At 48.5% G+C, this 23,073-nt stretch overlaps 1 protein-coding gene across 1 annotated transcript in view; it reads left to right on the top strand.

Moving 5' to 3' along the window:
• Positions 1 to 5,052: 5,052 nt before the first annotated feature.
• LOC106742343 overlaps positions 5,053 to 23,073 on the top strand; it is a 114,482-nt gene continuing 96,461 nt past the window's right edge. Inside the window, exon 1 of the mRNA XM_014615197.1 lies at positions 5,053 to 5,949. Within this exon, the coding sequence (XP_014470683.1) occupies positions 5,853 to 5,949 (97 nt within the window). The 5' untranslated portion in view covers positions 5,053 to 5,852. The remainder of the gene's footprint in view (positions 5,950 to 23,073) is intronic.

Genomic DNA, 23,073 nt, shown 5'->3' on the forward strand with positions numbered 1-23,073 from the left:
ATAATTCTGTCATTATATATAGTTATAGTCACAAATATCAAACTTTTTTTTTTCAACAAACGCTTCGAAACCGTATCTCCTTCTCGTTCGCATTATCGATCATTAATCAGCCGCGAGAGCGATTTGCGTAGCGAAGCGTGGCGGGAGATTTCTACGCCGGTTTCTCCGTGAGACTATTTATATCGGTGAAACGATTTAACGTTTTACCGGCCGATGTTTGCAATTTGTATAAACACGTATACATCATCTTCCTCGTTGTTTTGTGAAGTTGCGTTTTATATTTGGACATTCCCATTCGGTCGTTCTCAATTTGGGAACACATATTAATAACTCTCTCACTATTTTTTCAGATGTGTTCGTGTTTGTACGCGAGCTCTTGTTTAAAAAGGGAAAGAGGTTATCGATATTTGTACCCGGTGATTTGTACCCGATACCGGCGAGAGTCAATTGGTATAAAAGATTAATAATACGATTCTCCCCTCATCCCTTTCTCTCTCTCTCTCTCTCTCTCTGTTCTTCTTTCTCACTTCAAATCTTTTCCCCTCGCGAAAATTCCGCGGACTTGTATAAATGTTTCATTATTCTCAAATTATAAAAGTCACACATGTTACGATTATCACAGTGTGCGCCGTAAGCTGCAGCCAAAGACCTCACACTGCAGACTAATTAATTAATTCATCAGCACCATTGCTCTGCCCTCATAGCTTGGTCGGATTAAGGCGACGTCATTAATAATGAATCCCTTTCTAAAAAAGGCGTGTTAATTAACTACATGATACAAATTACTGTGTGAACTAACGTGCACATTCTAGAAGCGCGGACCTTAAAAGGTGTGTCGCAAAGGCGCTAGATACCTATATACGTGCGCATGACGTTTCCGGACGTGTGTTATCATGATCAGTGGCAATAGAAACATTAGTAAATAATTCCGTTCGATAGAAATTAACACGACATAGAGAAGAATGTAGTAATCACGAAGGATATCGCGTCGCGAGCAGTATGAAACTTCGACAAATTCTGTGCCGGACGTACGCGGAGTTCACCTCAGAACGACAATAGTCAATATTCTACACGTGCTTCATGTTGCAATAAAGCACGTTTCTACCTATGATACAGTCGAGAGAAGATACACGTCTTCCCTGCAAGAGGCAGCAGTATTATCCCGAAAGTTGCCCGGGAATATATCGAGAGTTAGCTACGCTCGAAAATGGTCGGAAATCCTGCCGAGAGATCGCAGCGAAACACGATCAAAGCAAACCGACCAATTCTCCGCTCAGTGTAGATCAGTTTGACGCATCGAACGGGGGAATCGCGATTCATCAGCCTCGCGGGATCCGAGTTGTATCGTCGTTAAATAAGCGTCAAGTGTACACTTAGTTGCAAAACAATTTAGACCCGATGAACTTGGGAGCGCAGGAAACTGTCACGATTGAGAATCATTACCGACGTCAAAGGGCCACTAAGAACCGAAACACGGATCGTTTAGTGCCATTTCGCGACGGATCGGATCAAAAAATTATGTAATATGTTAAAAATGACAAAGTCCAGACGTCTCGATCCTATTCGGATTCTTTTCAATGGAAAAAGATGAAATTACAAGTGCAAAATGTGTATAAAACAAAAATTCAGACAGAGTAGATTTCTAAAAGTGTTCATCGATCGACACAGCAGCCGTATGAAGCTACCATTACATTTCATGTATTCACATTTCGTGTATTAAATTGAAAACTCAGAAAACTTGACAACGTCTTAATGCATTCGAGAATATCACAGGTTTAAAAGTTGCAATATTGATGTTCGACTGAAGAATTGGAAAGATTCTTTTTTGAAAAAAGATCAGAATAACAGCCGAGAAGTGTTTTTCGGTTTACCTTGGTTTTAAATTTTAACATTTGCAGTATTGTTGCCTGTAGAATTGGAAAATACTTTTTTTTTCCGGGAAAAGGTCAAAATACAAACCGAGAAGTCTTCCTCGGCTTCTGGGCGTACGCAATTCCTGGGAATTAATCAAAAACTCTCATTGGATCATCGGTTGTGTTCCAGAACTGCATTTGAAAAAAAGAAATGTTCAAACCGTTTTCTAAGCCAGTTTATCTCGCGAATTTTCGCGGGAGTTCACGCGGGACGGTGTCAACAAAAAAAGAAGAACAGAAAAAATCAAAGTCGTGATATAGAATTTAAGGATCAACGCGGCGACGTCGAGAGGGGACTGTATCTCCTCTCTTCAGGACCTTCTTTTTTTCTCACACACATGAGAGAGGGATTAAACGTGGCATCGGGCTATTTCGACGACACCCGAGGATTACTACCCTTCTGAAAGCAGAGTCGTGTCGTGAAACGCTTTTAGAAATGCGGAATCCTCAAAATATTGATCGGAAGCGTCTTCTCCGGACGTCTCATGTGCCATTGCCGATGATTCGCATGAGCATGTTTAAAAATTACGCCCGTCGGCGCAACTTTCGCGTGATGAACGGACGTGTCGGTCGCGCGAATGCGATCAATTCGGAACATCGCGCGCGTCTTGTGCCCCGGAACCTTTTGTGTCATTTTCCATTGATCGTACTCTCTTCGGTACTCTTTCTCTTGATTCTCCTTTCTCATCGACGTATTGCGTCGGCGAGATATCAAGATAGAATATCGGAAAAATATGTCCCGCTTGACGTATACGCGCTTCCGACGATTATTCCCGCTTTTGGTTCCGCGTGTCTCTCAGGCAATTGTGCACATTTGCATAAAAAAAGTGTAAAAAGTAGGTCGCCATAGCGAACGAGAGAGAGAGAGAGAGAGAGAGAGAGAGAGAGAGGGCGGTTGCGCGATTGCCCCGAGGGGAAATGTCTTAACAAAAAGTCTAATACCTTCGTTGTTGCATGCGTATATTTGTGTACGTGTGTGTGTATGCAGGTGTACTGTGTACGTGTATATACCGCGTCACCGTCCATAGAATTCTTTTGACAATGGTGCGGTGTTAAAAGGTGGGCGGCGATGCCTTATCGCGATATCGCGCGATAAAAGTTTTCATCTCTGGCCGCAACACCGCCGTGGGAGAATACAGCAGATTTAAATGCACTCATCGTCTTGACTTTATCCCGACATTAATTGTGCTTATATCGGGGACATTTACCGCCGGATGCGCCATATCTCACTAGCTTTCTTAACGAGCGCGTTTTATGCGTTTTCATTATTAATCACGGGAAGGGGCAGGCAGGGAGAGGATATCAAAGCCGATTATGGCGGGGCGTTTGTAATCTCGCATTATTCTCGCGACACGCGACGTTGAGAAACCGCGAGAAACGCGAGCCTCGGGTCGCCCATGATTTTGTCTCATCGGATCCACTTCGCGTCTCTCGTCGCTCGATTAAACGGTACGAAACAAACGCACCCGTTCGCGAGGATCTCTCTGCCTCTCTCTCTTTCGCGTTATTTAATTTTCAAAACGCCAAGATTTACACGGACGCAAAATGCGCGTAAGCGGACAGAGTTTCATGAAGATGTGCGGATTCTATCCCGCGTTCCCGCGGATTTATGGCCAACGTGGCGAACGGAGTGAGGAGATAAATTCGCGTGGACGCGCGGAGCTTTCGTATATCACGGTATCGATGCCTTTACCTCGACATCCAGATACTCCGGGCGTCCATATTTTCCGCTTAGCGCCTCGAAATTGCCCCACGCGAATTATTCTTTCGCGTCCTCCCCCTCATCCTTCTCGCTCGCTCGCGACGCATCGATACCGCGTCTGTATTATCATTTCGGCGCTAAGTATCAATTACGTTTACCACCCACGACATCCCGCGAGACATCGATATCCGCATCCCTGCCGGTCATCCGAGCGCGACTATCGATACCCGCCATTAACACGCGTCTCGATATAAGGCATCGATACATCGTGACGGCGGCAGCAATTCAAACTGTCAGCGGCGAATAACGCCGCCCCTCCGGTGATGGGCAGAAAGGTTGTTACACCCTTTTTTTTTTTTTTTAATGAACTTCACACATATCCTTTCCGATAGGAGGATGCATCTCCCGAAGATAACTGAGGCTAGTGGTGCTATTTTTAAACTTTCGGAAAAGAACGGCTTTTCTCCCAAATTTTTCCGCGGATTTCTTTAATTTTTGTTCCATGGGTGGAAAAATTCGCTCAGGAAAATTCACGTGTGTACGGTTGGAACTTGCCATATTAATTTTTCTCCATGAAGAAAGTAAAAGAACCAAAAAGAAATCCGCGGAAAAATGAGGAAAAAACCCTTTTTCCGAAATTCGAAGACTACAAATGGCGCGTGGAATAAAGTAAGCAGTAAGCAAATTAATCACAATCGACCATTTCCCTTATAACTTACAGTAAAAAAACACTACTGTACTTGTGTTAACATTTTTGTGTTCAACATGCCCATATATTAATTTAACATACTGTGTTTATGTTATTTCAATATTTTGCGTTGAGTCGGTATTCAACATACGTAAGCGTTAAAATAACACATTTTATACTTCATCGATTAACATACCATAAATACTTAATTCTGTGTTAATTTCTGACATAATATTTGTATTATTTTCAACAAGTTCACCTTGCGTCGAGGCAAAAATTTGCCTGGACCGTTCGAAACGCGTGAAATGTGTCAAACACAAACTACATGTATACTGTATACAGTTGAAAAATAATGGCAACTATGATTGGTCAATTTCCTTACTGCTTAACTTCAACGCGCTTATGAATCGAGTTCTCCTATTGGACACGCGGTACGTTCCGAAACTGATCCGAAAAAGAGTGTCACGACCCTCCTGTCCGCGGTCCATTTCGATTTTAATTCGCACGCTCGCACATAGATCTTCCTCGGCACGTTGCGTCGTGTCGCGCCGGCCGGCTGGCTGGCTGGATGGCTCGCTGGCTCCAGCCGGAGTAGTACGAGACTCGACATGCGCGCGCAGCCGGTAAGACCTACTGTAAGGCAGTTGGCATGGCCGCCCGTCCCTCCGGCCGCGTTCCCATCCCCACTTCGGTGGCGCCGCGCCATGCCGAGCCGAGCCGAGTCGGTCAATACTCCGGGCAACGCGGCGGTGAGAGCACGACGACGACGGTCGGCCGTAACACACGCCGCTCGTGCTCCACGTCGAGTAGGAGAAACGTTTCCTCGCTTCTTCGCTTCGTTCTTTCTAGTCCCTCTTTCTCTCTCTCTCTCCCTGTCCGGCGCGCACAATCCCGTCGTGCTCCGCGCACGGCTCGTCCGGTGCAACTTCACGAGGTACGCGTCGTCGCCTCCATTTTCGGTGCTCCGGTGCGCACGTCGTCGCTCGTAATCGTCGCCGGTACCGCACGCAGGACATCGTCGTCGTCGGTGTGCACACGCCGCCGAACGTAGAGACACGCAGCGGTGCTAGAGGACGCGTCGCGAAACACACACACGTACGTACGTATACATTGTTGTATGGACACACGCGGCACGGGACGAGACAGTGCGTAACAGTGTATGTCGGGAGCGCGCGCGACCGTCGAGCGTCATCGTCATCCTCGATCTCACCTCGTAATACACTCTCGCAGTCTTCGTCCACGTCGTGTCTGGCGCGCGCGCGCGCGCGCGCCTTCCTCGTGCGAACGTTCACGAGTGCGATGTGAGGGAGAGAGAGAGAGAGAGCGATAGAGGATCGCGCGCGGCCAGGACGACACTCGGTCGGGACACAGCAGCAGTGCGGGTGGTGAGAAAGAGACGATTTCGTGAAGAGCTTCTCGCAGTGGTTCGCGCGGCGCAAATCGGTGGGTGCGTTCGTCCTTCGCCACGAGGAGCAGGCAGGAGCGGTAGAAGGAGGGAGCCGGAGTTATACCCCCGAGTGTCAAGATCAGCTATGCGTCTCGGTGCGTGATGGCCAGGCGAGCCTCTCCAGCCAGCGGCGGTGGCTTCCTCTCGACCGGTAGACTCATGGATACGTGGATATTCTTCCTGTTCGTCGCCATTGCCGGTAAGTCGCCGATACGCACCAACTTCTCGCCGCTCCGCCACGTTCGCGTGCGTGAGCGTCTTTTTCGTATCTCCGCCGCCGTGACAGATAATCCCGAGCGGCACCGAGAGTAAACTTTTCCTTCCTCTCTCACTTTCTTTCTCTCTCTCTCTCACTCCGCCTGTCTTGTTTTTTCTCTGTCAATACGTCGGAGAGACTGCCGGAAACTTTTTGTCGTCCGGACATTGCACAAGAATGCCCTGAAGTTATGTCCTTTATGCGTCGAACGGCGGGCGATAACACGACGCCACGAGTTTAACACGCGTGCGGCGCACACATACATGCTCACACGTGTGTGTTACGGGGCGCTGCAAGTGACTACGATATCCAGTCTTGACTTTCGAGACACGTGTCTGTCAAGTGTATCGCCGCACCGTTACATCCGTGCAATTTATGTAACTCGCGCGGATTAGAGAAACTTTTGAGGGACGTTTAGTACCTCGTTGAGGTCTTTCCGATGATCGGCTCGCTTCAATTTTTCACACTCGACAGCCGTACCACTTCCGCGTCTGGGAAATCTTGTAGGAATGATTTTTGGAGGAATAACGTTCTCAGCTGAGATCAAAGTATCAACGCCACGTATCTAATCCTGGACATTCTTGTTATTTTCATGTTTTAATAAGAATATTTAGAAACTTTTAACATAAAAAAAAATATATATATACGTATATTGAGTATATACAAATATTTTATGTTTAAAAATTAAACATTCGTATTTTAAGGCCAAACAATAAACATGACCACGTGTGAAATATGTATCCTTTGATACTTTTATTTTACTTTACTTTTCGGAAACACTTGATGACTCGCGCGACTTCTGATCCCGTCGAGACAGATTTTATATTTTGCTTTCGCGCGGTGTACGATCAGTCACAGAAAGATTGCGACACTTTGGTTTTTATAATTTTAGGAACACATCCGATAAGAGAATTTGTTCATCATTCTCAGGAGACACACTTTCCTACTAGATACACGAGATGCATTGCGAAACTTATCGGAAAGAAATGTTGCGACTTTTTTGTGACCGACCGTACATACTTCTGTTTACGCGTCGCCTTGTTCATCATAAGCGAAGATTCTCGGTCGCACGCGGAAGAAAGAATAAATTCCCGCAGCTAAAAACTAGCTATCCATGTAACACAACTGAAATTTAATTACCAGATCTAGTTTTAGCTGTGAGAGCCAATTTTTTTTCCATGTACGGATATAATGGTAAAAATTAGCTGCCACAGCTAAAAGTTAGTTTTGATAACTGAACAAGCAAAACTAGCGAGGGAATTTCAGTTGTATGTATTACATGGATAGCTAATTTTCAGCTGTGGGAGCCAATTCTTTTTTCCGCGCACTCACCCGTTGAATCGTAATGTTCACGTTCGGAAGAATCTAACGTCTCAGCTTGGTGCCCCGTGCTGTTTACCTTCGTTGGTTTATTACTCGCTGAATAACGCCTGAAGAATCACGTAGCTCTCCTCATCTGTCGTGCGATTTTTTTTTCGCGATAAGACAGATGACGTTACAATGTGATAATATCGCGATACCGAACGGAACGTCTCTCTTTCTCTCGTTCGACGTTCGATCGTCGCCTCCAGCATATCCAGCTCGTCGACACGTAGAATACCTGTATTATTACCATTTGTAATCCGAGCGAGACACGACGGAGGTAATAACGTGATTTTCGGGCGATTTTGTATCACGACACCGGCAGCGAGGAGCTACCGGTGACTTCGTAAAGAACATGTTTGCACAGAGATGTAGAAACAACGTCGCGGGGCGGCGGCGCAGCCGAATGCAAAGGAGGCTTAGGGGCCGTTGACTTTGCAACGTTCTAATGCATTTCTGTTATTGATCCTTAACTTTCCATCTGTTACATATTCACTACCTACGTGAGGTGTGCGGTGAGATGATTCAAAGAACGCCGCAAACCTCTCTTTAATAAACGGAACGTCGATCGTCCTTTCGCCCTCCTTTTACTGCTCTCACGCCCTCCTTGCTCCCTCTTACGTGTCGCAAAAATATTTCAGGTACAGTAGTCTTAAATCAATATTTTTCAAACGTTGTTGCTTCACCGAAGCGCGCAAGCAGAAGGAAATACGATCCGCGGAGCTAAAATATCGCGCGCGCGACCCGATTTACTTCCCCCTCGTTATTATTCTTCGCTTACATTCGATTATCCGCGTGTAGGAAGATGGGACTAGTAGCGCTCCACTGGCAGCAGTTTTCACCCGATTCGGATTCTTTTCAGAGAATCCCCCCTTATGTGAGCCAACGCAGTCACAGGCGCTTCTCTCTCTCTCTCTCTCTCTACGCACACTGGGTCGCCCCACCCGCCGTGATTCGGCGATACGCACTTGCGTCTCGCTTTGTTCGCCGCGTCGATGCGCATTACGTATGCAGCACGTGCGGGACGCCGCGGGAGTGTGCGTGCGGTGGCGTCGCATCGCGTCGCCTCGTATCGCTGACGCCATCCTGACCTGAACGCGCTTCATTCAAGGGAGCGTGCGAAGTGCACTGGGGAACGCGGGGGACGACGGGGGGGAGATCCGGCTTTCGTGCTTTACTCATTGGCCTCGTCGCTGCGATTCCCGGGACTTTCAAGGCGACCGGACGCGCTCGGGCCGATTAATCGTTCTCTATTAATACCCGGCAGTTCGCGGCTAGATCTTACGGTAACGTCTCGCGGCAGATATGATATCTGCGATCTGTCGGGAGCGAGAACGTCGCGCACACGACGTGATAAGCGCATCGCGAGACGCTTCGCGAGAGGTGGGCGGCTGCCAAGGGAAAACTCGAGCCGCGAGTGTAAGAAGCGGAGAGAAAAGTATTATTGCCGAGATGAGATCTTACTTCTCATTCTAGGATCTTACAGATCCCGGCCGTCCTGACGCTACGTTCGTCCCCGAGTATACCCCACACACGCTTGAAAAAAGAAGCTACCGCAGGTGAAAATTAAGCGCCACGGATAAAAATAAGCGGCTCCCATCGGCAAATCGCATCGGTCTATTCTGAACTGATCGGTCAATTCCGTCGAGATAATCGTCGATTAGATTTAAATCACGATGGCAAAAACACAGGCATTAGAGTCCGCGGATTTTTGCGCACACCTCTCGATATACTAAATTTATATTTATAGTATTAGTTCCTCTCGATAATTCACCCGCGTAACACTTACGTTAACTTGAAATTCCCGCGAATCTGAAACCTCGAATGACGGATTCGAACTTTCCCGAGGATATGCGAGCACTGTTTTTCAGCAGCAAGAATCGGATAAGGATAGTAGTATCATTGTGTCCAGATGATCTTACTCCTCGTTCTAAGATCTTACACGAGCGATCCCTTCGTTAGAATTCCCGTTGCATTCTCTTCGCACTGCCTCTCGGCCGGGCCCCGTTCCGGCGATGTATTTCTTCGGCAATTTTACTAATGCACTTTTGACATCGCGAAAGCAACGATAGTGGTTTTCTCGAGATCGGGCGGGCGACGTTCCCGGGATCCCCGCCATATATTCAACGGGTCGCGGATTCGGTCCAAGTTCGACCGGCCGGTCGACCGCGTCAAATCAGATCGGGTCCGATCGGAGGGCAGGGTGAAGATGCAAAGCGGGAGCTGGTGATTTTTATTCGGATCCGGCGATAAATCATTCTCGCTCGGAGCGCGTTGTCCCTCGCCAGCCGTTCGTACGTAACTTATTCGTCACGACGACAATGGTGGCGGCGATGACGACGGTGGCAGCGCGCATGGGTAATCGCGTCGCGGAGGGTACGAGAAGTACGTGCTGTTATACGTGGGACTTCGAGAGGGGGCAAGGAAAAATGACGGTGCGACGGCTCTCTAGCCAGCGCTGGTGCATACGAGATCCCATAAAATAGGGACCTCGTGGCAGGCGCCACTACCGCACGCTCTATCCGGCAGCCGGCGCGCACCGTTGTCGTAGGGAATCACGGCACGATGCCAGATGGCTGGCATTCCTGGTGACGTGTAGGAGAGGGATCAGGAAAGCTCTCTCTTCCCCCTCCTTCTCCCTTTGTATTCCGTTCCTGTTCCGTTTCTCGGACGATAACCGGGATCCTCTTGGCCGCCGCCGGCACATTGCGACCTCCTCGTCTCCTTCTTTCTCCCGTTTGGCACGTAATCTCCACCTTCGTCTACGTTTCCTGCTCCCGTCTGGTATCTTTGGTTCGCTCAGTCGACTACCGTGTGTTCTCTTGTAATTTAAAGAATGAGAGGGGGGAAGGGAGCGATAAGAAAGCTCGATTCATCCATTTTCCGCACTTCTCCGGCGAGCAAACAGAACCGTCGCGCTGATATTTTCGATATCATCGGAAACTTCGGTAACGCGATGTACATAGAGGAGGAGAGAGGAGGGAGAGGTATATCGGCGATGCGGAGAGTAGCTCGACGTTTCTCGATGTAATTTAGCCACGGGTCTCTTTGAAATTCTCGAGTGAAAAAAGGGGCCGAGGCAGAGAGAGAGAGATGACTCTCTTTCCTTGCCGTTCGTTCGCCTGCGCTTTTATACGTGTGGCTGAGGACAAAAAATGAACTCGATATGAGAGTAAGAGAGTAGTAACGTACGGGCAAATATAATCAGTTTCTACGGGGCACACATATTTTCGTTCCACGGAAAACCATGTCCACGGAGAACCGTGCCATTTGGGAAACGCTGTACCAGAAGCTTTCAGGACCGAATCTAGTTAATGTGTGTACTTCTCTCCTTTAATTTCGGACAGTTTAAATTAATTCCTTTGTCCACCGCGTAGTAGCTCCGGTTTTCACAGTCGCCATGTACTCCCTTGTACTGCGGGCCGCTTTGTGAAGCACGTTTCGCGAAATTTGTAATGTTATCAATCGGTGACGGTTATCGCGTTAGGATACTTTTCTGGGGCGCGACTCCGGATTTGAAATCCGTTGAAATATTTTAAAACACGCGTGTCGAAAAATAGAACGAAAAATCCGTCAGATGCGTGCTTATCGATATCCGTTTTCATTAATTCGTATTAATTGCTCCGGTTAATCGTGCCTCGCGTCGAATCGCGCGGAAAGCGTGAAATCGATAACCCAGACCAAACCGGCGGGAATTAAAGAGGAAAATCATTTTTTTTCCTGTTCTTGATAGCTTCGCACACATTCTCTCTCGCGATGAGTATGAAGTCGCTTCGTCGAATTAACGGCCATTAGTGACCGAGTTTTTTGGTACGTCTCGCGTGGTGAATCGTCTCGTCTGCGTGAACCGTCGCGCGCGACGTGACTGTTTCATCTCACGGTGTAAAAAAGGAGGGAAAGGAGAAATAAATTGGTTTCGTCGGGTATATCGTAGTTCCGAACGATCTTTGGCGAACCGACGCGGCCATTGGGACCTTAAATCCACGGTAGTTATAGTGTTAAATTAATTATCCTCGTCTCTCGTGTAATATCTTCGACTTTCATTGTGAGCTATCTCTCGTATTCACACGTGTTCCCGGGGGAAATATGAAGAGTTATTGAAAACTGCGCTTCATCGAGTTTCAGCGGTGTTTCGCGATACAAATAAAAGTGTCGCGTTCGCGCCTTCGGTATTAATTGAACTGGTGATGACCGCGCTTACATAAGAGCGAGGAAACGATTTTGTCATTCGATCAGCGTGGATTATCTTACAACCGTGCTCATCAAATAAATGCGTTCACGAGGCTTCCTGTAGCCTCTTGAACGTCTCATTGTTAGTAAGAAACAAATATAAAATCGACGTTCTTTATAGCGATGAAATCCAACGTTACCGTATTGCGCACTTTAGAACAGATTATCGTAAATAACGTACAGACGTGCGAAGTACCGACGCTTATGAATCGCCCTCGCGGTCGTAAAATGTTTCGAACTACTTTTCACGCAATCATTAAAACATTTATAACTGTCGAGATTACGCTCAAACGTTTATTCTTATAGCCGATACGAAGAAAACACAATCATTCCTCTTTCTCTCTCTCTCTCTCTCTCTCTCTCTCCTGGGAGTGACCATTCTATCTAATCTCTCTTAGGCCATGCATGTCAACCTGCAATAAAGTTAGCAGATCTCTGCATCGGGACTCAATTACAATTTGCGCAAAAAATTTGCGACCTCACTAGTTTTTCTTTATCTTGATTATTGTAGCGCGGTTCGCAACGACTTCACCGCAGAGCTTAACGCTAAATTACAAATGTTATTTAATTCTGCTTCATTCACAATCTTAGATATGATGCCCGTATAACATTTTACAAGGTACATAAGGGAGAGCTCAAATACAGACGTCTGTCATAGATCGGGGGCTTGATTTGTTCAATCATGCAGGCATAAGCGTCTCCCATATTTGGTAGAGTTCATTTTCGTTCCTCTTCCGACCATCCGGACATCCCGCATTTCGTGCAAGTTGCTCGAAATTATTGTGCCGATATATCGCACCGAGATTTTTCTAAAACCCCTCACTGTTACGGCAACCTACTTCTGAAACTCTTTGCCAACTCTTTGATGAAACGCCTCCGCACTGCCTTCTTTCGAGCATTCCTTATGCAAACTGTTCTTAAATCATGAGTCGCAGAATGTTAATTTATTAACCTTATTAATTTTGAACGACGTATGTGCAAAATTCTGTACTCACGTAGCCAAAATCGTTTTTAACCCCAGGTTTAAATCTATTTCTCTACTTGTTTCTCACACCGAGTTCGCCCGCCCCCGAATGTGATCCGGTTTACCACGGCGCGTTGTATAAATGTTACCGCTCTCTACGTGTACCGCGTCGTGTGGCAAAAAGAACGTCGGGAGAACGTCTCCTTAAGATCGTCCCGCGCAAGGAGTTAAGGCAGACGGAGCTAATAGAAATCTTGCCTGCGCGCCGCCCGGAGTGTGTTTTCCTCGTTTCCGCAAATAGAGGAGGGCGCGTGACGACGTGACGTGATGTCTTCGCGCGAGGAGAGCGTTCATTGGGGTAAGGAAACACCTCGTGTGCGAACGCGACGAGGACATCGGTACCGGCGATCGACAACGTCTTCTCGAGCGATGCTTTCGGTACCGGCGCCGTTCCCGTCGCCGATGAGAGATAGCTCTCAACGCGTACGCTTCCTTCCCCGTCTTTTTCTTTCTCTTTCAGCTACGGCCGCGCGGACTGTTCGAGGCGTGCGCGTCTTCGTAATATCCGGGCCGGAAAGCGCGATCCTCCGTCGAACCCACCTCGTGAACGGCGCCGATACACGTCGGTCTCGCAGTTTGCACCTCGCGGACATTTCGAGGGTGACTTGACTAACCCTTTGACTGACTCCACGACGCGACGGAACGTAGTCCGTAGTCGTGTAAAAATGCGACTTGATACGCCTTATCAGCCGCGACTTCTCCGATTTTCCTCTTACGTTTCGACCGGACATCCGTTCTTGAACTAGTGCCGCATTGGAGCTTGATTCGTTCTCCCTTCGACGCCGAGTTGCACACTCGTCTCGCTCCAAGGGCCAAAAGTGCAACCTGGCTCAGCTGGCAAGAGAACAAACTCTCTGGAAACGCGTAATCGATCGGAACTCCGGAATCGCCGATCGTTTATCCGAGCGGTCGGTCGCGCCGTGCGCATTCCGTCGATTGTCGTCGTGAACGAAACGCGAGCAGCAGCCGGTTTGTCGTGGAAACGCGACGCGACATTGTACTCCCTTCCGCGGCGGTCTCTCGCGCGCTCTTGCCCCGCTGGGAAAGCGTTGTTCAAGTTCATTCTCATCACTGGAGAACGGATAAGCGGTTGCATACACTGCGCGCGCGCGCGCTCGCCGTTGTGTTTTACGTCGGTACACGAGGGAGCGATAAACCGAGTCGTGTTCTCGCACGGTGTAGGAGGAGGAGAGGAGCAGCGGAGAGGAGTAATCGTCGTTGTCTTAACGGCGACGACGGGAAATATCGCGTTGCCGAGAACGCTCCTCGATTCTCCGCGCCGTAAACGTCGCTCTCGCAGGCTGACCTTTATTTTCTCCCATTAAGTCGCCAGATTAATTCCCATTCATGCGCCGGTCCCTGCCGCGACCCTCCCCCGATACGGCGAATCAATTATATCGCCGCATCCGCCGGCGCGCATATCCATTCCTCGCACTGGTCGAACGGAGCGCGCGCGTACACGGCCGGGGCTATCCATTATTCACACGCCGCGTTATTACGAAGTTAGTTCGCCGGGCTCCATTTTTGTCACGCTCGCGCGCCCGATGTCACGTATCCCCCCCCGTTACGCGAGTTATTGTTCAAGTATGGTAATATTTTTCCCTTTGACTGACGCGCACGATTGAACGCACACCCAACCGAGGCAATCGCCGAAATATCGGAGATACATAGACGTGACGTGTGCTAATAATATTTCTACCGCCGCTGCTAAAGCCCGTGTCGAAATTTCGTTTCTATATCGAGTCTACCGTGGTTCCCTGCATTAAGTTTTCATGCGAAAAACACGGAAATAACTTTCATTCGTGGCATCAGAGGAGTACTGTTAATGCTAAAGGAAATCTAGAACTCCTAGGGGGAAATTCTATATTAAGGAGATCTTGGAGTCGTCCTGTTTTGCCGCAAATTTGTTAATTACTCGTTACTGGCTGCAGGAAGTTAAAGATTCATAATTGTAATTTTATCGGCGTTGTAAAGGCGTCCAGAAACGTTTATGTTTTACTTTTGTATCGATTTGCAAGATCAAATTTCGTTACGCTTGCACACGATTGGCTTTACGCGCAACGGTTGGTTTTACACGTTGGCTTACGAGCGAAAAAAAGTTTTATAATTTAATTTTTGTAGTTTTTGTTTTTTTTTTTTATACAAAGTCAATCGCCCAACATTAACGTGTGTTGAAATTGTGCAGAAGGATTTTTAATACTGTGCAGCCAGTAACGAGTGTAGCACCAACAAATTTGCGGTAAAATAGGATGACTACGGGTTCCCTTTAAGTCTTCAGGTGGAAAAAATGGAAACAACTTCCCATTTATAACAATCAAGAAGTACAATAGAAGATCCCTGAAGACTGAATGCGAAACTGAAATTTCGACTCGGGAGCCGCGGTATTTTTCATTGACGAGGCTCCGCGATAACCGTCGCGAAGCCCCTAAAAATAGGGCAGTTTCCCTCTCTCGCTCGGCACACATTAGAAAATTATGAGGAGAAATAATGACAATTGCATCGTTGGAAAGTATCGCGATGTTGCAATTACCCTCAATACGGAGCTGTATTAACGGGCTTATCTATCGCGGTTGCTTCCGCGGTCGTAATTAATAAATTTGCTCGCACTCGTACATAGGAGAAAATCTCTCGCGAGACGAGAACCGCTCCTACAAATATCGCGGTAATTCGCATTCGCCCCCCGTTACGCCGTACCTTGCTCGTGTTGTAATTAAGCTGTCGATAATATCTCACAGGCGAGTCATTAAATACTTTGTGTTATATTACACCGAGCATTGAGCTTTAGCTACGAGACGATCAAGAGATGCATTCTCAAAGGGATGGATACCGTGTACACGCGCGCGCTCGCTCGCTAACAATGCTATTATTTGATGCATCTCGTTGCAATTTGCGTTCCATCGGTTGTATCGGCGGATGATGACGCCTCTGTGTCGCGTCCGTCGTCTCCTTTCATTATTCCGCCGATAATGGCACGTACAGCTCGCCATGTTTGTGTATGTAAATAATGTTGTTTGATTACGTAACATGAATTAATTAATGCGCTCGCACCTGCACAACACTTGCGATATAGCGTGTCTCTGCGGGCTCTCCTGTGCTTTTTCCATCTGACAGAACGTATCGAACGAGCGAACCTTTTTGTCGAACAGGCATGTCAACGCAAGAGTGATTTACACGCGAGATTTCGCCGCGAGAATGACGCGAAGGCGAAATTCGACTTTTCCATCTTACGATGTTATATATTTCGTAATAAATGGCATTAAAACCAGAATTTATCATAGTTTTTTCCACGTACTGGAATTTTCCGGGCATCACTGGAAGTAATTGTACTTGGAAGGTCGTGCGAATTTTTTCAGTGACTTGATCGCCGTGACGCGGCCGCGTTTGAGCGAAAATTATTAACGCGCCGGGCTCGAACAAGTTCCAGCAGAACGAGGATCGTATGACGAAGTTAATTTGTTAGTTATTTGATAAGAAGATTGCTAATGTCGTATTCGTCAAAGAAATACGGGCTCGATAATTATCTGAGGCCGAGTGTTACCTCGCGAGCGTCGCGGAGGCCTCGGGCTTATCGGCGATGATCGCGTCGTCTCTCGCACTAACGTACGTCGCTAATATACCTCGTCGGTTATTTCATTATTCGTACGGGGATATTTCATACTTGACTTCCGCGTGCGATCCCGGAATTCTCATTACCCTTCCGTGGCGCGGGCACATTCATCAGGTGTCAAATAAAATTCACCGGGCTCTCCGTTACTTAAAGTTTAACAAAGATCTACTCTCGAAGCAGGTACACGACACTCTTATTTCAGTCTCGCGCACCTCCCCCCGCCTGCTCTTTTCCGTTCCTCTTCTCCGTCAAGATGAATAAAGGGTCTACACAACTCGGAAGCACGCAGCGTCGCGCTATCTTTGTCGTGCGCGCTTATCTCTCGGATAAGTCGTGCATCAACTTTCGCCACTTATACGAAGCGAAGTTTATGACAGGAGCGTCATTGTGCCCATAGCAGCCTCGTGATAATTGCGTTGAACTTTCGACGATGATCGGGACTCGATCTATTTTAGCCTTTGAGGCCCCCCGCATACTTCTGCCTATTAGCGTGCTTAAAGTAGCGAACGCGAGTTTCTCGCTAAATCAAAATCCGGGGCTCTCTCTCTCTCTCTCTCTGTCTTTCGTTCTCTTCCTCAGCGTGCGATCGGAGCGTGGAAATAACTTCGAAATAGTTTCAAGTTCGTATTCCGCGAGACGTTGCCGTCACAAATGGAGTTCCGCCGGATAATCGTGAGCCGACGACGTGAGGCAGTCAGCGATATTCGACGACAGTCGGGTGTAATTAAACTCCGTCTCGCGTCGATCATGCGTCGATTGAATTACGCGTGGTTGCTGCATTTACGGAAGACATTTTTGCGGAAAATTTATTTATCGCCACGGGTACGAATACGCGTCGACTGCCGCGCGTATTTTCGCGTTGTTTTCCATTTAGTCATTTTTGCTGGTTAATTTCCAGCAGGTATCCCCTCGACAAAATATCTGGCTCGAGTAATTTGGGAGCTATACAAATGGTAACCGTCGGCAACAAGCCGCGATATACGTGTGTGTGTGTGTGTGTGTGTGTGTAGTTTAATTGTGTTCCTTCTGTGTTTGGTTTAAATGATTAAAAAAGTATCAAGACATCAGAAGCGCAAAGTATCGACACGGGTCTCCGGAAAAATTGCCACGCGTCGTCGTTGTTCCAGCAGAAGAATAGCTTTAATATTCGGCGGTCGGATTTTCCGGAACAATTTCCATCTCGCCATCTCTTCCGCTTCTATCGATTCTTCCATATTCCCTCCGCTTCGATTTCCATTCCCAGTCTTATTAGTCGCTGGCTGTACGTGCGGGTGCTACGCCGGAGAGGCTACCTCTCTTGGAGGCGCGCTATTAGACCCAAATTTATTCCTAATCCCCGTGAGCACGTTTGCTTCGAGCTCATATTCCTTTAATACATGTAAACGCGGCGCATCGTAGAGGAGGCCGGGCGGCGCCGCGCGCATTTCACCAAACTCGAAACTTCTTACGAACTTTGATCGCGTCTCCCGCCCCCGGCGAGAAAATTTCATCGTGCGCCGTATTTTTGCCCGGGACCGCCGGACTTAACACGAGACACCCCGCGACGCTGATCGAATCCAATTGCGGAAAAATCCGCCGGAACGTGCCCGAAATTACACGCGAATAACGAGGCTCGGTCTCGTCGCGCCGTGTTTGTCGTCGCGACTGAATTCGTCAGAAACGGCAAATATTGACCGCGTCGCGAGCAAATGTATGTTTAACGGCAATTTTACACCGCCGACATTTAGTTAGGCCCGCGCACGCGGTGGCGATCGTTCAAACAAAACATTCACAACAACGGGCAACGTGAAAAATAAAAAAAAAAAGGAAAGAAAACAGAAACGCATAGTGAAGAAGGAAACACGAGCGCGCCTTTGCGTACGAGATACGCGCCGGAAGGGATATCGAATTTTTTAATTTTCCATTGCTCATACGCGCGCGAATCGAGAGATCCATCGTCGACGGAACGCGCGAACGTGAGCAAGGAGGCGTGAAAACGTGCGAGGCGAGGGTAAATGCGCGCGCGATGTGTATGCCTGGGCACCCCCTGCATACGGAAAAATATCAGAGTAGCTCGATCGACCGACCGACCGACCGAGCGAGCGAGAACGAGCTTACGAGCATTTAGCCGACATGTTCGCTTCGCTTCCAGCTTCGGCAACTCTTAAGATTTCGAGGTGCGTGTGAGAGGGTCGTCCTGGCAACCTGATGGAAAGAGTCTCCCCTCTCCCTTTCTCTCTATCTTTCTTTCTCTCCGTTCTCGCACGGGCTACATCGACCTCGTCGTAACGAGGCGTACGAGGAGGGACGCGGAGAGAAGAGGGGGAACGCGTGAAAAGGGGAAGAGCCCGTTGTGGAAGCGACGCACCTCTCGTGTTGCTCTCGTCGTCGGGGACGGCGGATCCCCATATGCGGCGCACAGAGAGAGAGAGAGAGAGCGAGCAGGTGTTCCGCGCTGTGTATGCGCTTTGTCGTTCCTCCTTTCACTGCTACCTGCGGCCACGCGCGTTTTATGCGAATTCCGCCCACTCCCCCTCCCCCCTCCCGCCCATGCTCCTTCGATAGCTCCCTTCCGATGTCCTCGGCATCCGCGCGACGTTGATATTGCCCCATTACCCGCGTCGGCGATATGGCTTCGTTCAGGTTTTCCCATCACGGTTAACGTACCCCCGAATACGCTCGTGACGTCCGGCAGCGTCGTCGATTACGTTTATGCACCATACAGCGATTTATGGCACGATATATCAGAGCGGGGGCCTCTCGCGGTGCTCGAGGGATTTTTAGATTTCGGAACGATTACGGATTTCAGGACAGACGCTGCTTCCTCTATCCGTCCTTCTTTCTCTTCTTTTTTCACGATACAGGTTTCAGCAAGCGCACCTTTGTTCCGGATATTTCCGCGGAAAAGAATGAAAAACATCCGGAAAAATATATACTTGAACATTTCTCCCTCTCTCTCTCTCTCTCTTTCGCTCCCCTATGTTGCCCTTCATCTCACCGACGTGGTTTTATAGTCAGTCTCGTAAAACACTTTGCGTCTTCGTTTTATCTTCCGTGTTCCTTCCGTTATCTACGATTTGGTTCGTAAAGAGTCGGGTAAAAGACACCGGGTAGAACGGTGCGGTAAAAAGAAACCCCCCTTGACTCGACGGGCGGAGAGATGAGGGCTTCCGGTACTCGGCCGAATATGGGGGAGGAGAGCGGCAAGTCAAATATAACAGCGGTACGTACGCCCTTCGCCTTTCCCGCTTTATTTGAAATCGATCTCCTTCGTAGCTGGCGATACCCATATCCGATTCACCGAACGACACTCCGCGTATCGGGCAAGGCCACTTTTTACTTGCTCGTCGAATAAATGTCGCTACGATATATCGAGAATCTAGTTAGAATCATCGCCGCAGGGTCACCCGGATTTATTATTTTCGCGAGAGGAAGCGGGAGAGGGGGAGGAGGGCGTTCGTCAGCAAGCGATAAACTCGGATTAATCATTTAACGGGTGAGATCGTGTCGCTCTCGGGGCTGGAATATAAATACGTTCTCTCGTCTGACAGTGAACTTCGTCACCGATAGAATTTCGGTCGGACGTTTTGACGGACCCAAGTTTTTGCTATCGTACGTTTGCGAAGAGAGAAAAAGAGAAGCGCTTATTTTCTCTTACGGCATGTTCTCTAAAGACTTTACAGTTGAGAAGTTAATAACACAATAATATACAGTTCAACTAATATTTAGCAGAATAGACAAAAAGTATAGAATAACCTGAGAAAGTAAAGAAATCCCTGAGAGGGTAGATGTATATATTTATATTTTTATCTACATCGCGGAGTACAAGACAATGAATAATATTCGCGTAATGACGTTAGTGGGTTAAGAAAATTATAAATACGGTACATAGAAAAGAGAAAGAAAGATATAGAAAAATGAATACTTCAGACTAACTTACAATACAGCAGGTGCTGCAAATGCAGAGAGAGAGAAAGAGAGAGAGAGAGACTCAAAGTAATTATAAATATTATCAATGACCCTGTGCATGGGATGGCTGCGAATCTGCCGCGAGATTCGCGTACCGAAAAAGAATTAATAACGGCGGCGATGCAAACGATATTTTGCAACCTTCGCCGAACGCGCCTTGAATATTTCCATATATTGTTCTCGATTCTCGGCGAGCGTTTGCCGCACGTATTGTGAACTAGTTTTACCACAGGATGGTCCGACGTATTAAACCGCGCGCTTAATCGGGTTATAAAATATAGGGGCCGATTTGTGGGACGTTTGTACGCGTGTGCGTACGTGTACGTACGTAGTTGCATGCGGGCCGATGCATACTGCGCGTTCGATTTAAGCTCTATCGATACGCAAGGATGCATTTGAAACAATAAATTTATCAGTTGTCATACGCGCTCGTCGACATACTTCGGGGCTTAAAAAAAAAACATAGTTCTTGCCTGCGCACGTAGTCGTGATAGAGTTTTGATTATTTCGCCGGTGGACAGGCAAACAAAAGCTGAAAAAATACAGGAACGCGCGCGGCGAATAGGCCGAACGGCAGAAATTCGATTTCGCCTCCAATATCGGTGCTTTTCGCGGTGCGACGCGGCGCGAAGATAGGATTTGAAGACCGACAACCCTAGTCGCGAAACCAGGAAATATCGGAGAAGCTATAAGCGCGTAATCGCACGAAGTTTCGATACCGCGACGACGACGATGACGCTTGGAATTCGCTCGCAACGGATTGTTTTAAGAAATTACGAGTCCGTGAAAGAAGAAAGAAGTACCGAAGCTCGCGTCGAGAATTCTCCGAACTCGAGTCTTTGGCCGTTAATTAACGTGAAAATTGGTCGTGAAATCTGGCCGGCGTGCACGATGTCGTCGTCGTCGTGGTGGTGGTTTGCTGTTATACGTACCGGCGACGTATTGGCGCGCCGATGTCATTGATGGAACGCTGAAATGATGATGGAATACTAATAACAGCCCAAGGCTTTGCCGCGGAGAGCCGAGTCGCTAGTTGGCGGTATTGTTGCAACACTAAAATCCTATAGAACGTTGGCACACGATATCGTTCGCGCCGGTATTGACGCGACGCCGCCTGCCTGGCCGCTGCTCGGTGGTAGTGGCTCAACCGAGCGTGATTAGCGAGGAGATACACGCGACCATCCCGGGGCACGTCGCTGCCGGTTTTAATATGACGCACGACGCGTCACGAAGCGTGACGCGACTTGCGGGACCGCGAAACGGGTTGGAAGTAGCAGCGATAAAAAAGGGAAGGAGAGAGAGAGAGAGAGAAAGACCACTGTTTGTTAACTGGATCGAAAAAATAGAAGTGTGGACGCCGGCGGACGGCGAAACGATAGGGGGAGGACGGATTCCAATTTTAGTTTCCAATTCCGGCGTTTCGTGCGTGCGTTCCGTTTCGAGGCGGGCTGTGCGACGCGCGGCACAACACAATACAACGGTAAACTGCACGAACGCAAGGTAACACACACGGCTACTGCGTGCACAGAAGAGGAGCGGCGCAACGCGCAGCTGCAGCACACACCGCGAAAGAATGCATCGTTCGTGTCTGCGACGCGACGGCTGTGAAATTGCACGGCGCGCTACTTTCGTCGCCGGTGTAAAGACACCGCCGTACACCTCCGCTTCCTGCTGTCGCAAATCCTCGCGGGGCGCCAGGCGGTCGGGGCGCAGTTTCCCCGATACTCTCGACGCCGTCCTTTCTCCTTCTCACTACCGCCCGCGAATACCAGGACGGTTTTCACCCGGCGATGCAACGGACCGCTCGATCGCGTTCGTTGCCGGATTCGGTTTAATTTCGCGGAACGATTGGTCCGAGAGAAAGAGCGAGAAGGAGAGAGAGAGGATCGCTGGAAAACCGTCGATGCGCGATAACGTGTTACGGTCGGAGTGTAAGGACTGGAATCTTCGGAACTGGGTCGATAACGATTGCGCGCACCTCTCTCTCTCTCTCTCTAGCCAGTGTCGCGATCAAAGGCGGTGTTCTCGCGCGCCGGCCGTTCGTCGTCGTACATGACGACACGCACGTGTACCGCCGACCCTCGCCGGAAATTGCGGAGCTGTCGTTCGCGTTTCGAATAGCGCGCCGATATTTATTTCGCCGCGGCATCGTGTGCCGACGAGGGCTCGAGGAGAGCGATTCCGCCGGATCGTTTCTACGCGTGAACGAAGGGCGAGCTGTTCGTCACGGTCCATCGGGGATTTTCGCTTCCTTTCATCTCGATTTGGCCGGTGGTGGCCGGCTGCTGATTAGTTGTCAGTCGGTTGACGGTTTACGCGCTGACCGACATGGGAGTCACCGGCGATAGACAATATAATATATCGCCGTGTCTCATTAATTTGCGCGTAAAACGTAGCCAATTGCAGATAACAAATTACATTCACGGCCGATAGAGAGAGAGAGAGAGAGAGAGAAAGAACTAATAAAATGAGCCGGCGAATATATGCGTCATGAATTGCATTTATTTGCTGTAATTTGGGGGGGGGGGGAGATTCCATCTTTAATTAAACGTTGAAGTGATCGATGAAAATTGACGCGGTAATTAACGTGTTAAATAATGACCGACACATATGCATATATTCATGCGCACAGACGCGCGCGCGTGTGTGTGCGTATAAAAGAGCTACGTGCGAAATACTTTTCTCGCGATGTTTTCGCACCGTCTCCTTGGAGAATCGCGACGGCCGCGATCTTTTCTCGACGTGCGGCTGGGGAACTCAGCGGGAAAGTAAAAAATTCCGAATAAGACATAAAAGCCGCCGCGGCCCGGGTCTGACGTTGCAGGCAATTTCGAGACCGAGCGAAGCTATGCCCTGTGTCGCATAGGTAATTATACCGGCGCGCAATTTCACCGTC

This window comes from Dinoponera quadriceps, unplaced genomic scaffold, assembly GCF_001313825.1.
Source record: "Dinoponera quadriceps isolate SergipeBrazil2010 unplaced genomic scaffold, ASM131382v1 scaffold629, whole genome shotgun sequence".
Lineage (NCBI taxonomy): Eukaryota > Metazoa > Arthropoda > Insecta > Hymenoptera > Formicidae > Dinoponera > Dinoponera quadriceps.